The sequence below is a fragment of the Phyllostomus hastatus genome, unplaced genomic scaffold (assembly GCF_019186645.2).
Source record: "Phyllostomus hastatus isolate PE091 unplaced genomic scaffold, TTU_PhHast_1.1 phas_scaffold_501, whole genome shotgun sequence".
NCBI classification, from domain to species: Eukaryota; Metazoa; Chordata; class Mammalia; order Chiroptera; family Phyllostomidae; genus Phyllostomus; species Phyllostomus hastatus.
Genome location: NW_025334033.1, coordinates 30,916,360 through 30,935,774, shown reverse-complemented (window position 1 = coordinate 30,935,774; position 19,415 = coordinate 30,916,360). Strand labels below are relative to the sequence as shown.

General features: G+C 38.6%; 1 protein-coding gene across 4 annotated transcripts in view; it reads right to left on the bottom strand.

Moving 5' to 3' along the window:
• MAP2K5 (mitogen-activated protein kinase kinase 5) overlaps nucleotides 1–19,415 on the bottom strand; it is a 254,155-nt gene that overhangs the window by 130,648 nt on the left and 104,092 nt on the right. For all 4 annotated transcript variants that reach the window (XM_045823533.1, XM_045823535.1, XM_045823534.1 and 1 more), the window contains exons 12-13: nucleotides 12,149–12,210; nucleotides 6,484–6,532 (exon numbers count right to left, since the gene is read on the bottom strand). In XM_045823533.1, coding sequence (XP_045679489.1) covers nucleotides 6,484–6,532; nucleotides 12,149–12,210 — 111 coding nt within the window. The remainder of the gene's footprint in view (nucleotides 1–6,483; nucleotides 6,533–12,148; nucleotides 12,211–19,415) is intronic.

The following is a 19,415-nucleotide window of genomic DNA, read 5'->3' as shown; positions in this document are numbered from 1 at the left end:
TATATGGATGTATTCCAAGTACTCACACCAGTGCATGGGACATAGTGGATATACAATAAATAGTTGCCAAATGAACAAATGAACAATACGGGTTTTGGCATTTAAGGTACTGTGTGAGGACAGGTTTAAAAAAAGTAAAGCCAGGAGTAGAAAATAAAATTTCAAACATTCATGTTGAAACTGTAACACTTAGTTTCTCTAAACATAAATCTATTTGCACAGCATTTGCCTTCAGAATAACATAAAATTTTTTAATGTACAAAAAATGTTACAAAGCTCTCTTATTAAAAAAAATACATGAGTCCTCACTGAGTAGTTCAGGTGGCTAGAGCATCATCCCTACAGGCCCAGGTTGCAGGTTCGATCCCCGGTCAGGGTACATACAAGCATCAACGAACGAATACATAAATACCTGGAACAACAAACTGATGTCTTTCTCCCTTCCTTTCTCTCTCTCAAGTCAGTAAATAAAAATAAAAAAAATATGAAACTCACCAGGTTCATAAATATAAAGAATGTTCAGGATACCAACTATCTAGGTTGTTTCTTTCTATAAACTTCTCCATCTGTGTAAGATTACCCCAGCTTGATTGCCAATTTTATTTTCTTAATCTAAGTTCTAATCTCATTACCCTTCCATTCCTATTTTTTATCCTCAGGGAAAGAGAGAGCAGTTACTGCCAGGGCATTCTCACATCCTCCAAAGAGATGGCACCGGTGTTGATCTTGCATTTATGTCTGACGTGGGCAATGATGGCTGTGACTGGAGCTGTAGGTGTGTTAATATGCAGGCTCTCACCTCATTAGTGGCGATGTATGTTTTGAAGTTCAGCTGCAATGTTTGCTGTAATGTCAGATCTGGCCTAACAGACTTCTCACTGTTCATTTTCTTTGTTTTTACCCTGTCAGTACATGCTATGCTTATAGGCCTTACACATGCATTTTTAATAAAGATAATTTTCCCACAGTAGTTAATCTTGGTAGAAGTTTCAAACTTTAAAAAAAAACATTTTATTTTATTTATTAGAGAGGGGAAGGGCAAGAGAAAGAGAGGGAGAGAAACATCAATGTATGGTTGCCTCTTGCACACCCCCTACTGGGGACCTGGCTCGCAACCCAGGCACATACCCTAGACTGGGAATTGAGCCAGTGACCTCTTGATTCACAGGCCAGCCCTCAGCCACTGAGCCACACCAGCCAGGGCATTTCAAACATTTTTAATAATTATGTCTTTGCTTTCAGTCAAGATGGTGGTGTAAGCAGACATGGCTTGCCACTTTGCACAACCACAACAAAATTACAACTAAAATATAGAACAACCATCACTCAGAACTGACACATCGAGTTGAATGGAAGTGTGACAACTTCCATCCAGACTGAGCTGGCAGACTAAGATTCCATCAACCTGGCTAACACAGTTTGACCCACCTTAGAGATCCCCAGAGACTGCCCCACACAACGTATGGGACTACCCAAGCTGCTTTCCCATGTGAATGGCTCATCTTGGCTCATGCTGCACAATGTCCTAAATCTTCTCAAACAAGCAGCAGCTGGCCTTAGTGAACCCCAGGCCTGCAACAAGCAGGCTTCACAACCTGGCTTTACCTGGGAATCTCTGAGCTCAGCACAAGTTAGCAGCCATCTCAGATTGCTTTACAGCTCAGGCAGGGTGGCCCCCATACAAAACACTGGTGGGGGCTGACCTTGGCCTGCACTACCCAGGAAACCCCAGTGCCAGTGCACCCAGTGGACAGCTACAGACTATGTTGGAGCACCACCACCCTGCTCCTGCACAGCTGATCCTCCATGGAGGGTGGAGGTTGGTGGTCAGTGGTCACAGCCAGTCCTTGCAGCTGACTGGCTTGGGTAAATCCCTCCCATTTACCTACCAACAGCAACCAAGGCTCAAGTATAAGAGGAAGGTATACTCAGCCTACATGAAGGGCACACTTCAACTACCCAGCTTGAGTGATAGGGGAGGCTGTGCCACTGGACCCTACAGGATACCTACTACATTGGGCCATGCTACCAACACATGGAGTCAAAGCAGCTCTACCTAATACATAGAAACAAACACAGGGAGGCTGCCAAAATGAGGAGACAAAGAAACATGGCCCAAATGAAAGAACAGATCAAAACTCCAGAAAAGGAACTAAACAAAATGAAGATAAGCAATCTATCAGATGCAGAGTTCAAAACACTGGTTATCAGGATGCTCAAGGAACTTAGTGAGGACCTCAACAACATAAAAAAGATCTAGTCGGAAATGAAGGATACACTAATTGAAATAAAGAACAATTTACAGGGAAACAACAGTAGAGTGGATGAAACAGAGAATCAAATCAATGATTTGGAACATGAGGAAGCAAAAATCAACCAATCAGAACAACAAGAAGAAAAAAGAATCCAAACCCTGCCCCCCCCAGAAAAACCCCCAAGGACAGTGTAAGCAGCCTGTGGGACAACTTTTAGCAATCCAACATTTGCTTCACAGGGGTGCCAGAAGGAGAAGAAAGAGCAAGCTATTGGAAATCTATTTGAAAAAAATAATAAAAAAAAAACTTTTCCAATTTGGTGAAGAAAACAGACATGCAAGTCCAGGAAGCACAGAGAGTTCCAAATAAGATGGACACAAAGAGGCCCACTCCAAGACACAGCACAATTAAAATGACAAAGGTTAAAGATAAAGAGATGGAGGCTGTGTGGGAGAATAAGTGAGAGGTAAGGAGATTAAGAAGTACCAATAGGTAGTTAAGAATAGCCATGGGGATGTAAAGTACAGTATAGGGAAAGGAGTAGCTGAAGAACTTACACACATAGCCCATGGACATGAACAAGGGTGGGGGGATTGCCTGAGGGAGTGAATGGTCCTGGGTGGAAGGGAGCAAAGAAGGAAAAATCAGGACAACTGTAATGGCATAATTAACAAAATATAATTTTAAAAATAAAAAAATTATGTCTTCATGTGACATATACAAGTTTATCTAAGAGAAAATATTTTTGTAATTGTGACACAGTAATACAAAGTATAATAAACTCTCTCCCTGGCTTGATTTGGGAGTAGGGTATGCTTATTAACTGGATAAAGTGATTAATTCATAGTTACTCTACAATAAAAAATATACCTGATTATCTGATAGTTCATAAAGTATTTTCATGTATATCATCTCAACCAGTTCTTAAAAACACAAAGTAAATTATAAAACCTGACTGAATATTTGATGATCCACTATGAATAGTAATTGTTGTACTTCAATTTCTAAAATATCACCAGTTGACATAATATACTATCAGATAAAAAAAACCTGTACCAGATTAACAAGCCTCATGGAATGGGTGGTTTGTCACTGCTTGGTGCTCAGATTTCATTCAACTTTACAATCCTCACTGGAAATGCACTATAGGAAAGACTTGATTTTCAACAGCATGTTTGAAAGTTATCAACTATGTTTTATAAATCCAACAATACACTGTGTGAGTGTATATATATATATATATATAAATATATTTTTAACAGCTAAAAATACAGGAACAGTGTATACCAAGGAAGCCATTTAAATGTGAGAAATAGTATGTCCTCTTTTCTCATTAGGTAACTCAATACTTCTCTATTTCTCATCTTTTAAAATTTGTGTTTATAAGTACAACACCCTGTTTTTTAGGAGAAGCATTTTGCAGGGAATAAAATGATGGTCAGAGGAGAACAGAGGTACTTAGACAAAGACAAAGGAGAAAGAGGCTTAGATCCCTCATTAGTAATTCTCTTTTGCTGTCTTCCTTTCACTCCCGTCTTCTCACAGCGCCTGTACCAGGCTCCCCCTTCTGCAGAAGGACACCTGTCTTTGATTTGACAATGTGACACGTATTCGCTATAATTCTCATCATCATTCATTTAAAGAAAGCAAAACTGAGTGTATGTGCTTTTAAGAAGGTACAGCAATGAGCTTATACAGCAAAAGTGTATAAACAAGTATATTACCTATGTAATTGCTTTAGCTGAACTTAAAGCTCTGATCTTTAATTGCCTGATTGAACTGATCTAAAAAGCTACAATTTTTTAATCAAGGAAAAAATTAAATAGCTTTTTGGGAAAAAAGGCATCTTTAATCTTATTTTTATGGAATTCAAGTTATTAAATATAGACAAAATCCTCTAAGATATTAAATTAACAACTCAATCTAGAGTAAATTTCTCATTACAATGCTTTTACAAAAGTCTTCAAGAAAACCTTGCTTATTCCACTCTTCAATAAAAACACATGCTTTTAAATCCAGAAGGCAGAAGTTTCCACAAATAACTAGGAAACTGAAAAGCTAAACATATACATGTAGCTAATGAGGTATATTGCCACGGCATATCACCTCTAGAGTTGGGTGCCCATAATTACTGGGGAATAACTGCTCACTTGCACTGTAACTCGTCAGCCTTTCCATCTAGACAAACGCAGCTGCACATCCCCTTACTGGTATTTATTTAAAACTGAAATCCCTTGAGAGGGTTTGTTGGCCCGCTACCACTTCCGCTGCGCAGCCCCTCGCAGGCATTTTATTGTGGGTCACTCTCTGTAGGAACTGGGTCGGTCAGCATAAACTGGAAAGAGAAGTACAAGCTCAGGATTCCTTTAGGAAACCTCCATGTTCTCAGTCAGCCAAATCATTAAGGCCCTGGTCTGTCACTGGTCAAAGAACCTTTTCTCAGCCCACGCTGCCTCGTGGCTGGGGAGAGGGCCCGCCCTGCCTCTGAGGGGCTCCAGTCAACGCCACTGGCCCACAGTGATTATAGGGTGGTGGTTCCGGAAATCTCACCAACCCTTCAGAGTTTATTTTTAGATCCAGACATAAATCCATTTGAAACATGACTATGAAGATCCCACTTCAAATGAAAGATTCAATTACTTCTGCAAAACAAAGAGTAAAACTAAAACCAAATAATTTAGATACAGGAAATACTAGAGGTATATCTATTTATCAGTATCTATTGATATCTGATTTTAAAAAAGAATAAAAAATCACTGTAGAATAACTAAATAGTATTTTCCCATCTACTCTAGTTCCTAGTGCTAAGATTCCTCACAGATTTATTATGAGCCAGAATTGGGCTGTATTTCCAGAGTATAAGATGGTCCTAAGGATCAATTTAATAACAACATTTGCATGTGCATGGCATGGTCCTTCTAATGAAAGCTTTGCTGTTGAGAATTGATGACTTCCTTGAGTTCCTTTGTCAAATGAAGAGCAGATGCCCATAAAAATCAATAAAACGACAAGAACTGACCACTGTGTTAATTCCTATTAAAATGGCTATAATCACTTTATGGGTTGGTGAGTGTGTGGAGGTGGGAACACAGGGAACAGAAGCAATACAAGTCATACTATGTGCACTGCCATTTCTTTTCATTGTGGTGGTGAAAATGCTCCATTTCTCTCCCACCCGCCAATGTGTTTACATGCTTACCCATACCCGGGAAGAGTAACACTAACTCTCCCTACAGTTACATTTGCACCAACTAACACTCTAGAAATAGAGTGGACTAGCTTTAAAAAAAATTTGGTTTACAATTCCAGTTAGTCAGTGTAAATACCTTCAAGAACTGAACTGACACTCTGTCAAAATCTACATGTCCTCTTCAAAAAAGGAAGGAGGAGTTAAGAAATTGTAATCACCAGGATATGAAAAACAAAAACAATCCTTAGTGACAGATGTGGTACTAAAATTGAAGACTTCAGTTGTTTTCTCTCTCTTATAGTTTATACATTTTCTTAAAAAAGAAACAAAAACCAAAAACCAAAAACTTCCTTTAATCACATCTAATGTGTATGCTGCTGCCTTCCCTAAATGTGCATTAAGCTAGGCTGAACAGATGTGGAAAATTAAACAGTACTGTTAGTAACGTTAGGCCCTGAAGTTGCTTTGTTATAATTTGTATCTCACTTATTAACTTGTTCCAAATGAACTCAGACATTTTGGGAACATTAAAAAATACCAAGGGAGGTTCCTTCTGCAACATTCGACAGTTATCTGATTATTCTCCTCACAGGTTCCGTTAACAGACTAGGAGACCAATTTCTGATGCTTCCACCAATTCCTTATTTAAAGGTTCCCTTTCAAGGTATGTGAAGCAATGTCTTAAGGAACTGTGTATGATGATATCTGAAATGTTAAAAAGAAGGGATGCAACTGTACAGAAGTGAAGGTTTTGCATTGACTAGAGTTAAGTAAGAAAAAGAAAATCCTGTCATTTTAAGATAACATGAAATATGTTTTTACTTGTTTGGTAAATATTATTCACAAAAACACAATACCAAGTTTATAATCTGAATCAGAGCATTTGAGTGAGAAAATCAGAAAAAATAACTTTTTTTGACTACCAAATAGATCAGCTGGCTTAAATACTGTATCACTTACTCACTTTAAAAGTCAAGAGATCTGAAGAGCTCCCCACCCCACTCACATTAAGTCCAAGTTTGTAGGCTCAGTACATACCTCTATGTAAAATCTTCAAACTCCACAAATAGGTAAGGCCTTTAACAACCTAAAATCGAGAAAGAGAAAACAACGCAATGATGGTTTTTATAAGGATCACTGTATATCTAAACATATAATCTTATCAACCATAATCTTTAAAAAAATAACTTTACTTATTTTCAGGGAGATGGTAAGGGAAGGAGAAAAAGAGGGAGAGAAACATCAATGTGCGAGAGAAACATTAATTGACTGCCTTTTGCCCACCCGCAACCAGGGACCTGGCCCACAATCCAGGCCTGTGCCCTGACCTGGAATTGAACTGGCGACACTGAGCTTTGTGGGATGAAGCCCAACCCACAGCCTCACTGGCTCAATTATAATTTTTCCTTTAAAACTCTGTCAACCAATAAGCATCTCCCACTTCTGTGTCAGGTTCTGTGAGAATGTCAAATATACAAGCTTCAGGTTCCTTCTTTTTACTGAACTTTCAGTGTTCTGAAGATAAAGTGTGAGAAATGAAAGGGTTAAGTGTCTGTGCATAAAATGACCAGGAAGGACATCTACCAAGTTCTTAGTGGAGAGGGACAGGAAAAAGGGACAAAGACCTTCACTTTTTATTTTTCTGTACTTCTATATATAAATTTTTTTCAAAAGTCATGACATTTATGACCAAAAAGGGACATTTTTAAAAAGTTAGGTAACTAAGGCAACGGCTAAAAAAAGAGATCATTTTTCCTGCCTATAATCTGGAAGCTTTACCAAGGTGCTGGGCTTTGAGTAACTGACGTGAAAAGAAGAGGAGAAAGCATTCAGGCCAAGGTGAAAAAATATAGTCAAAGGACTAGGGAAGTGTATTCTTCAAAAATATCAAGGGCAGGAAAGACACACTGGAACATTGTTCCAGATTAAGAGAGAGTAAAAACACATGGCAGTAAATACAATGCATACCCCTAGACTGGATGCTGAACCAGAAATCTTTTTCCTTTGGTCTATAAAGGTACTAATGGACAACTGGCAAATCTGAACAAGGAATGCTGATCAGATAATAGTAATGTTATCAGTGCTAATTTCCTAATTTTGATCAGTGTACAGTGATAATCTAGGAAATGTACACCTGAAGTAGTTAGGGGCAAGGGGCCATGATGGCTGCAACCTATTCTCAAATGTCTAAGGAAAAAATATGTAGTAGTTTCGATCTGCAGTTGGAAACCCACACATACGAAGGGCCAACTTATGTTACACTCAGATTTTTGTCTGCACAACGGTCAGTACCCCTGAAACCCTGTGTTGTTCAAGGGTCAACTGTGTGCGTGTGTGCAAACAAAAGGTGGTTAATTGTTCACAACTGCAGATTCTGAGTGAACTTGTGGGAACTCTTTGTATTATTCTCACAATAATAATTTTCTGAAAGTTTTAAATAATTTCAAAATAAAAAGTTTCCCAAAAATGTTTTAAATAATATTGGGGTAAGAAATAACAAAGTAGCCCATTTGGCTGATGCAAGTAACAGTGTGCAATCATGTAGACAATACTCAAAAAGCAAGTCAAGGAAATAAAGTGAGAAGATAAACAATAGAATTAGATTTAGATTTCAGAATCCAATAGCCAGAGTTAAGAGTAATTAATCATGGGGTGGTAAACACACAATACAATATACAGATTATGTACTGTACAACTGTACACCTGAAACCTGTATAATTTTATTAACCCATGCCACGCCAATAAATTCAATTAAAAAATTAGTCAAATAAGATACTGAAAAAAAAAAAACCCCAACAACAAACAAACGTATTTCTAAGACCCTAAGTCCATGGGTTGCAAGTGCTACCTTCTAGGTGGGAAATTTAACCATTAAAAGCTTTAAAAATCTTCATATAGAAATTATTCTAAAAAGAGATGTACACATTTTTATTTACACCCACTGACTCGGTACCCACATGAGTGTGGGCTTGCCAATTCCAAGGCTGACTATTCATAATTAGGTATCAGATACAATAAATGAACAGCTATCACTCAAAGTTACTATAAGAATTTAAAAGCACCTATCATTGTAAGAAACTTCAGGTGGGTCAGGACTGTAAGAACAAGAAGGGCTAGCATTAGAAGAAGTTACTGAGTGAGTTACAGTTCTTGAAGTGATGACAAAAGGGTTGGGGGCTTAGTATGCAAGGGTTTCAGTGGTCAAAAACGACTACAAGTAATATTAAAAACAGAAATGCAAAGGGAGAAACCCAACTTCCAAATAGTAAAGGTCTAGAAGAAGATAAAATTTATGTCAATTAATGCTGAGCAGAGGTCAACATGTTTTAATTGTTCTCACAGAGTAGAATGCACAACTGACAAGATTTCCTAACACAGTATAACCAACCCCACAATGTTTGTCTATTTTAAGGGAACAGAATGCTTTTTATAGCAAATGATTTCTTCCAGGGTTTAGGATAAGTGGCATTACAATAAAACACATTTTCTAAACAGTAAGGCTGTTAAAAAAAAGAAAATACCAAAATAGTAATAATGATAACTTGAACACAAAAGGAGGAAACAGGACAAAAATATTTCCTTAAATACTTATAAAAATACTATCAATAATACAAATAGTTTTCTTTTTGAGTAGTAGAACAAGGTCATCTTATTTAGCATGAAGTAATCATCTTCTGAGTTCTGGAAGTAGGGTTAAACTTCTCAATTATAAGCTTCATTACATATTATAAAAGTTTCCCATTAAAGATAACTAAAATTATAAATTTTGCTAGAAATTCAAAAATATAATTATTCTTCCAACTTTGTCAAAATAGACTACGTTTTCCTTTATAAGCATATGAGAATCAAAGTAGAGGGAGCTAGGAATCTGTGGACTGAAAATCTAGAGGGTATCATTGGTATTCAGCAGGCTCGGCCTCGCAACAACGGCCTGACAAAGCCTTGACACTAAAAGTACTTATACCTGCCGTCAATCACTCACTCCTTGACACGTCAAGTGCACATCCTTTCAGGGACAACTTCAATCAACATGAACACTCAAAATAGAGTACACAATGTCACTGCTTCACAAATGAGCAGAAAAATAAAATGTGTTAGATGCCAGGGAAAGACAGGAAGGCATTTGGACAGAAAGGAGACCAAATCCAAATGGAAAGTGAATAAAAATCATGGAGCAAGCTGGATGGCTCAATTCAGTCAGTTTACGTAGATTTCTTTCTCTGGGATAGATATTCTCTTGCCATACATCCTACAAGAGGAAATTTGAATAACATATCATAAAGGCGAACAGGGGTCCATCCTACAATGAACCTCGGAGCTCTGAAGAGTAAAGTCAGTTTGTGGAGGGGGAGATGCCTTGATGTGGTTCTAAGACATGAAAAGAATCTGAGGCGACAGTATGCGCTATTCCATTATTCTCTCATTCATACTGTACTCCTCTTTTTTATTCTATTTCTTTTTATCTTTTTAACCTTGTTCTCCCTTTCACTCCTTCCTCTTCTTTTTTCTCGTTCTCTTAGGAAAGTAGAGTGAAAGAACAGGAGGCCTGGAGTCAAACAGCCCTCGGTTCAGATCATTAATCACTAGTCATATGACAACTCTGGGCAAGTTATTTAACTTTTCTAAACCTCATCTTATACATGTATAAATATGTACAATAACCTACATGTTTTTTGCAGAATTGTTTTGCAGACTGAATGACAATATTTGTAAGCAAAACACTTATCAATGGTTGGCACAAGAAAGTATTCACTACACACCTATTTCCCTCTTCTCTATAATTCCATTCATTCTGATTTGAAAATGGTGCCCATTGTGGTTTCTTGGCCTCACTGAGAGAACCGAAGGGAACGATGCCGAAGCTGTCTTCCGAACATAACAGGAGAGATAAGCAAGGATACCAGAAATCCAGTCAGGCTAAGGGGATGTTTACTTTATAAATCATGGCCTACAACCCATCAATTTGCTAGTCTTACTTTGGCTAGTAATTCTTCCATTGGTTTTTGTCAGCTGCAACAAAGGATTATTCAAGTTTGTAGCCTCCTCAAATTACATTAAAAAATACACTTTGCAGGCATTACACAAGCTTAGGCCCCAGGAGAGTTTTATAAAAAGTGGCAGATGAAGAGCAAAATTATCAAAAGCATTTTTCCTACTCTTGGCCACAGGCAGTTTTCATTACTACGACCTGATGAGCCATAAAAGTTGGAGCAATCGGACACATTCTAGAAAGAAAAAAAATCCTCCTAATTTTTAAAAATGTAAGGGCAAATGTAAACAATGCTTTGGGCTAGCACTTATTTTAAATGCCTTTCACTAAAATAACTTTTGTCTTATTTTCAGTTACCCAACAGGTAAGCCCTGTATTTGAAACTGGATTATTGTTACTGTTATTATTCTCCCCCCCACTCCACTGACTTCACTGGCTCCCCACCCCAGCAGAACTTGAGAAGACCAGTGGCCTTGTGTGGGTGCCCGCATATAGGAAGGTAAGACTTATGAAGTCCAAGAAGGGCATGCTCTTCTACTGAAGGGGGCAGGTTCCTATTTTAGTCAAGTTCAATAGATAATTGAATATATAGAACTCATATACTTTTTTCATTTTCAAATGGTATTCTTGCCTTCCCCCTCTTTTATTATACATGTTATTAAACATTAGAGCCAAGAACTGCCAAAAGCCACAAAGAATTCAATCCCCCCCACGAGATTAAAAGAGGAAAGGAAACATTTTTATTTTCATCTAAAATAGTGATTTAAGTACTCAAATTTCATACTAAACTAATCTGCCTAAACATGTAGATTAGAAGCTACTTAACAGCAATAGCATCAGAAAAGGAAGTGCTCATCACCCTGGGCAGTTCACACAAATAATTAGGAAGAAAAAAGGAAAGCTGTGAATTACAATGAACTAAAACTAAATAAGTGTCCACATTGGATTAAAGGATTTGAGTTGACAGTCTGAAGTATAATGAATGTGAAAAGCAGCCATTTAATTAAATGGTACGTGGTATAATCACTTTGCTCTGCATTAAACTGCGTGCATTATCAAACCTTTAGTTTAGCAAGGGTTTACCATCACACCACCCGAAGACTTCTCTCAGACACTGCTTAACCTACATCATTCCACATTTGAGATCTGGGGCTTATATAGTAATTTAGTTTAGTTGCTATATTTCCTCAGTTTATTAGTGAATATGGAAAATAGAGAAACTGCTTTTGATCCCAAAGAAAATAATCTTAGATGTAGTGGGTGAAAAAAATGAAAACCCAAGAACATAAACAGTCTGCAAAAATCTTTAAAAATAAAGTAGTATTTTCCTACACACTGTTTTATTTTAATAACTTAGACTTTAAAAGCATTTTCTAATATGCCTATAATTATAAAATGTCCACAAACTAGTTTTCTTTTTGAAGAACACGGAAATTTTACTGGTGAGCAAGAGCACTGAGGTCCCTGCAAACACAGGAAACCAGAACAGGTGAGAGTACCTATCACCCTGAAGGGTGTCATGTGACTGTGAACTTACTGCAGGTTGGTCTACGAAAGGAGAAAGCACAAACATGATAAGAAAAGAAGGTTAAGGAGGCCCTCGCTGTCAGTAGGAATTGAAGAAAACAAGAACATCCTGAGGATAGAAGGAGAATAAGGCTTGACTGGAGATGAAACCACCCAGACTGCATAAGGTTGAAGCCATGTACTCACAGCTACTGCAATCCTTCCGAGGACGTGCTCTGGAATTTTTCTGTACACATCCAAAGATCCCCCTGTAGAGACAAACATGCTGTGTTACTACAGATGAAATGACCAGAACAGCGCACTGGGCCTCTCCTCTGTGCATTCTTTGTGAGAAAACTTTTTTCTCATGTATTAAATGTCTGGGATAAAATTGGTTTTTGTCCAATTTTATTTATAACAGGGGTGTCAAACTCATTTTCACCAGGGGCCACATCAGCCTCATGTTTGCCTTCAAAGGGCTGAATGTAATGTTAGGACTGTATATATGTAACTACTCTTTAACTAGGGGCAAGGAGCTCGGTGCTGCTGCCAGGTAGAAACAAGGTGCCGGGCCAGATGAAACAAGGTGGAAGGCCGGATTCAGCCCAAGGGCCTTGTGTTTGCCACCTCTGATTTATAACATAATCATGCTTCCAGATGAAGCATAACTAGATAGATACTTCCATTTTATTCCCAAGTGTATAATCATATACACATAAATACTGAAGAAAACTAGTCAATAGCAGGCTAAGAAACTGTACTTTATGTAAACTTAAGTACATAGACAAAGCTGAAGATCAACAGGACAGTCACATTTAGGTATCTGCCTGTGTAACAGTTTTCTCAAATGTAAACTGGGACCCTATCTTCAATTTACCATTAACCAAACGAAAGTTGTGAATATAAGATCCAAAATGCACACAAAATCGAACAAAGTACTAACGTTAACATCTACCTACATGAACAATACCCTTCAAACTAGTTACCAAGACAAGCAATCAGTGTCTTCCAAAGACACTATCTCAGTTCAAATGGGTTTTGTTTTATTTTTATTTTTTTGAAATTCACTTTGATAACACTTTGAAAACCACTTTATGGGACAAAAAAGAAAAACCAATCTCCCATGTCATAACATTTTTCACTGAAATGCTATTCACCAATACCCTTAACCTTTACCAGTTCAGCTTCTAGCAGTTTCTAAAAATCCAAACCACTAGATCAGGAACATCGCAAAGGCAAGGGCCATGCTGTTTGCTTGTTTGTTTTTAAGTTTCCACCAACCTGGAAGTTAGCACAACTGACAAATAAGGGATATTTAATAAGTATCTGACAGATGAATAAATACATAAATAAAATTAACCATGAATTTCACCAGATAAACATCGTTGTTCTCAGAGAAGACAAGAGACTGCGAACCATTTGCAGCACCAATAACATCACTGAAACAACTGTATAACTTTCTTCAGTAACTATTTTGAAGAAACCAATATTCTCTTGAAAGTATACATTTGGGTACGCTCATTAATTTTAGGAAGATACTCAAAGAACCACTACTTTACTCATATTCATGATGTGATTACTTGAGAACTGTTTCAACAATACGTGCTAGCTTTCCTTGCAGTCAAATTGAGGTGAACGATCTTTCAGTTTACAATGGAATTACTCAGGATATTTGGGAAATAACTTTTTTCTATCAGAGGTTAAATATGAATTTTTAACCTCTACTATACTATCAGATGATTTAAAAATATACTTCACAAAGGATTAGCATGGAAGATGTTATTCTACTGAAATGAACTTGTCTATTTTGCAAAAACAAAAATTTTATATGTCAAGGTTTTCTAAAGCTGAATGTCAGAGAAAAATACTAAATAATTTTTCCTGTAAAAATATATAAGTAAAAGTACTGGTTTTATATTTCTTTAGGTAACTTTGCCTTGTAGCTTCCACATTCTGACCAGATGCTGGAACACCACAGTGACTCAAACCTGTGCTTTGGCTCTGGGTACCGCTGGGAAGACACTGAAAAAACACACTTCCGCAGGAGCTGAACCATCTTTATTTACTAAAACAGCATTTTTATTATAGATGCAATAAAAGTTAAAGTATGGTAGAAAAAATGTTATGTTCTCATTGATTTTCAGATGAATTGGCAGTTGCAAGGATGAACAGTCTCAAGAAGATCAAGCTTCACGTGTTGGTATCTGGAATACTGACAAATGCCGTTTATCGCACCGATCCCTTGTGAACAGCTTGACTGGCCCAAAACTAGGAGGTGGAAATTCACTCACATATACTGGTAAGTCCTAAGAGGAAATTTATTTTTATGTAGGATATAAATCAGGGCTTAATTATAATTAGCTGAACAGACAACATTCAATAAGCTAAACAAAAAGCCGAAGATTATATTAGTACCATTATCAGTAGAACAAGTTGAAAAGAGAATCCTATTTTGAGGTAGTTCACTGGTTTTTGTAATGTCCATTTAATCTCTGTTAATCCCACTCTCCTTAGCCATCCATACAGGTAAATATTTACACCTGGCTTTGTGTCATCACAGATTCATCCTGTCCTTGACATACTTGTTAGAGATAATCGTCAGAAGCAAAATGAATAAATGAAGAGAAAAGAAAAAAGATGTGGCAACTCATTCAGAATTAAGAGGTCCTGTTAAGCCTGATGAGTTCTCTTTGTGCAGTTAAATAACTCTTACTAGGTTAACAGTGCCAGGTTTTCAGTTAAACTTTTACTCAGTTCTACTGAGTAATTTCTACCCTATAGGCCTATTCCCAAAAGGCAATTTTTAGATTCATCAAACCATCAAACATTCGTGCTGGAGGGGCACTAAAGGTCACTGCAGTGACTTTATTTGACAAGTGGAGGAAACTGTGTCACAGAGAAGTGAGTATTCTAGCCATGACCATGAGTCAGTCGAAGGCAGAGCTCAGAAAAGATCTGAGCTTTTGAACTCCTAAAACTGCAAAGGTCTAAAAGGTTTCCCTACAACGTCACATAGCTTGAGAATCACATGTGAACTTTTTATAGTTTAAAAACTCTCACTGAAATGTGCTATTATGACATACAAGAGGTCTGCCTGGAGAAAGTCCAGCCATTGTTATTATAATGAGAATGGTCTGTGTGACATTGATGTAACCTGGCAACCAAGGAGAGTGGACTTGAATGCGCATGTGCAGCCAATGACAACTTCACTGTACTAGTCAGTGGGGGCAGTTGACTGTGTGTGGCTGCCACATTCAAAATGAGCAGTAGAGGGATAAATCTGCATCAGATTTTGTGTTAAGCTTAAACACTCCTGAGGAAACTATTCGGATGATTCAGAAGGCTTTCAGGGATGATGCAATGAGTGCAGTGCAAATACAAGTGTGGCACAAACACTTCAAAGATGGTTGAGAATCTGTTGAAAGTGATTCACGTTCTGGAAGGCCTGCAACAAGCAGAACACCTGAGAATGTTGAACATATATGGGCTGCAATCAACAAAGACCAGTGACTGACAGTTCAAGAACTAGAAGGTGATCTGGGGATTCCAAAAGATACTTTGTCCCAGATTTTGATGCAGGCAGGATCTTGGCATGAAATGTGTTGTGGCAAAATTCATTCTGTGGCTTCTGCTACCAGAGCAGAAGGAACATTGTGCTGTAGCTGCTAATGACTAGATTCAAACTGCTATCAATGAACTTGCTCAAGAAGGTCATAACTGGAGATGAATTGGGGGCCTACGGATATGATCTGGAAACAAAGGCCCAGTTATCCCAATGGAATCTGCCTGGTTCTCCATGCCAGGAGAAGGCACAGCAAAGTTCAAGACCACGTTAGCTGTGTTTTTTGATCGGGAAGGTGTTGTCCATCATAGGTATGCCCCTCCAGGCCAAACAATTAATACAGAGAACTACCTCAAGTTCTTCATTGGCTGAGAGATACAGTACAACTAAAGTGGCTGCAGTTACAGGCATTGGTGACTGGCAGCTTCATTACAACATGCCCACTCATGCATTATGTCTTGTGTAGAGTTTTTTGGTGAGACATCAAATCACCCATGTTACTCAGACCCCCTTTTGCTCAGATTTGGCACCCTGCGACTTCTGGCTTTTCCCAAAACTAAAATCACCTTTCGAAGGGCAGAGATTACAAACCATAGATGAGATTCAGGAAATACAACAGCGCAGCTGATGGTGATTCCAAAGAGGATTCTGCAGAGTGTTTTAACATGGAAGAGATACTGGGAGAACTGTGTGAGGTCCCAAGGTGCCTACTTTGAAGGGGACTGAGGTGTCATTGTCTTATGTACAATGTTTCTTGTATCTTCTTCAAGAAATGTCTCTATTTTTCATATAACATGGCTGGAGACTTTATGGATAGACTTTGTGTACTCAGAAAGATAATCTAATCTTAGCTGAGATGTTGGTATTCTGGGCCTTTAGAAACTCACTTATCTGTGGCAGAGTTAGTATGAACTGCTTGCTCATGATTCCGAAGGCACTGGTTTGCTACCTGTGACCAGTCATTTCCCAGTGTCCCCTGGCCTCAGATCATCCCTAGCCCATCATTTCATTGCATGCCACTGTCTGCACAGGAACCAGGAGGAAGAGTGCTAGCAGATCAGCAAAAACCAATCTCAGCTGCCAAACAACTACATGATTCTGCTGAGGAATTCGGGCTATCACCTTCACATAACTAGACCAAAAGGACTCACAGGGTAAGGTATATGCTGATCCTAATACAGAATCTAAAATAGAATGTAGTGTATTGTATGTAAACAAAAATGAACAAGAAGCAACATTTTCCCTAAAATAACCATAATTATTATTAATAACAAAACTGAAATCTGAACCCATAAACAAAAATTGCAGAGTAAGCTAACTGAAGAGTAAGCTAGTGTTTGCTAACTGAAAAAGTAAAAAGCCCTTTCTTTCTTTGCAACATGGGTTTTTGGGAAAACAATTTATTCCCATGATGGTAATCCAAACACAGACGCGCGTATTCTCAGATGCATTTGGGTGTTTCTTAGTGGATTTAGTTTTGACTTAATGAGAAGGCATGTCACACACTCCCCTGGAAGATAGCACTGGCAATTCTGTCTTTATTCCACCTGACTTGGAGCTTGCCTAGTACAAAAAGCTTTCTCCTTAGGGGCATTTGTTGAAAATAATAAGCAGCAATTGATTAAGTTTGTAACTGACTGAAGTGGTGGCTAACAGTTGAGGTAAACAAGAGCTAACCAAAGACATTAAAAGAAAAAGCTGGGGAATAGGATGTCCATAGAGGCTTTGAAAAGCTCTAACACATTCTTAGGAATTTAGGACACACAAAGACTCTTTAAAGACAGGGAAAAAATGGAGCTATACAAAAGCAACGTTTTTGTACAATATTGAAAGGAAGTTGGTAGTAATCTGAAATATGTTGTAAGTTAAAATGTTAATTGCAATCTCTAAAGAAACCAACAATAAAGCTCAAAAAATATACTCAAAGAAAAGACAAGAGAATGTAAATGATGTACTAGAAAATATTTAACGTAACTTTGGGCCAAGATGGAGGCCTAGGCAGACACACTGTGCCTCTCCTCACACAACCAAAAGAAAGAAAACAACAATTTAGAAACAAAAAACAACCAGTACCGACAGAAAATTGAACTAATGGAAGTCCCACAACCAAGGAGTTAAAGAAGGCACATTCATCCAGACCGGTAAGAGGCGTGGAGAGGACTTGCGGCAAAGCAGCAGCTGGCAGACTGGGGCGTGCAAGGCTGCGGCTGGCAGACCCAGTGGGGCGGTGGATTGTGAAACAGGGTGCAGCCCTCAGGGTTGCAGCTGGCCAGCAAGGCAGTGGCTGGCAGACTGGGCGGTCCCACATTTGCTCTCAGATAAACCAGGCAAAACTGGGGAGCGAGACAGACCAAGCAACCCAGGGTCCCAGTGCGGGGAAATAAAGCCTCAAACCACTGACTGAAAACACCTGTGGGGGGTTAGGTGCCAGGAGAAACTCCCAGCCTCACAGGAGAGTTTGTTGGAGAGACCCATGGGGTTCCAGGACATACACAGGTCCACCCACACAGGAATCAGCACCAGAAGGACCCAATTTGCTTGTGGGAAGTGAGGGAAGTGACTGAAATCCGGCAGAAAGTGGAGCAAGCGCCATTGTTCCCTCTCGGACCCCACCTCCACATACAGCGTCACAACCCAGCGACTGGGTTGCCCCGCCCTGGTGAACACCTGAGGCTCTACCCCTCATATGTAATAGGTACGTCAAGACAAAAAAACAGCCCAAAACAAAAGAACATATCAAAGCCCCAGAACAAATACAACTAAGTGACAAAGAGATAGCCAACTTATCAGATGTACAGTTCAAAACACTGGTAATCAGGATGCTCACAGAATTGGTTGATTTTGGTTGCAAATTAGATGAAAAAAATGAAGGCTACACTAAGTGAAATAAAGAAAAATGTACAGGGAAACAATAGTGATGGGAAGGAAACTGGGACTCAAATCAATGGTGTGGACCAGAAGGAAGAAAGAAACATCCAACCATAACAGAATGAAGAAATAAGAATTCAAAAAAATGAGGACAGGCTTAGTAACCTCCAGGACATCTTTAAACGTTCCAACATGCAAATCATAGGGGTACCAGAAGAAGAGGAAGAGCAAGAAATTGAAAACTTATTTGAACAAATAATAAAGGAGAACTTCCCCAATCTGGCAAAGGAAATAGACTTCCAGGAAGTCCAGGAAGCTCAGAGAGTCCCAAAGAAGTTGGACCCAAGGAAGAACACACCAAGGTACATCATAATTATATTACCTAAGACTAAAATGAAGGAGAGAATCCTAGAAGCAGCAAAAGAAAAGGAGATAGTTACCTACAAAGGAGTTCCCATCAGACTGTCAGCTGATTTCTCAAAAGAGACCTTACAGGCAAGAAGGGGCTGGAAAGAAGTATTCCAAGTCATGAAAGGCAAGGACCTACATCCCAGATTGCTCTATCCAGCAAAGCTTTCATTTAGAATGGAAAGGCAGATAAAGTGCTTCCCAGATAAGGTCAAGTTAAAGGAGTTCATTATCACCCAGCCCTTATGATATGAAATATTAAAGGGATTTATCTAAGAAAAAGAAGATAAAAAACATGTATAGTAAAATGACAGCAAACTCACAATTATTAACAACCACACCCAAAACAAAAGCAAACTAAGCGAACAACTAGAACAGGAACAGAACCACAGAAATGGAGATCAGATGGAGGGTTAGCAACAGGAGAGTGGGAGGAGGAGAGAGGGGGAAAAGATACAGAGAATAAGTAGCATAGATGGTAGGTAGAAAATAGACAGGGGGAGGATAAGAATAGTATAGGAAATGTAGAAGCTAAAGAACTTGTAAGTGTGACACATGGACATGAACTAAAGGAGAGGAATGTGGGTGGGAGGGGGTATACAGGGTGGAGGGGAGTGAAGGGGGGGAATGGGACAA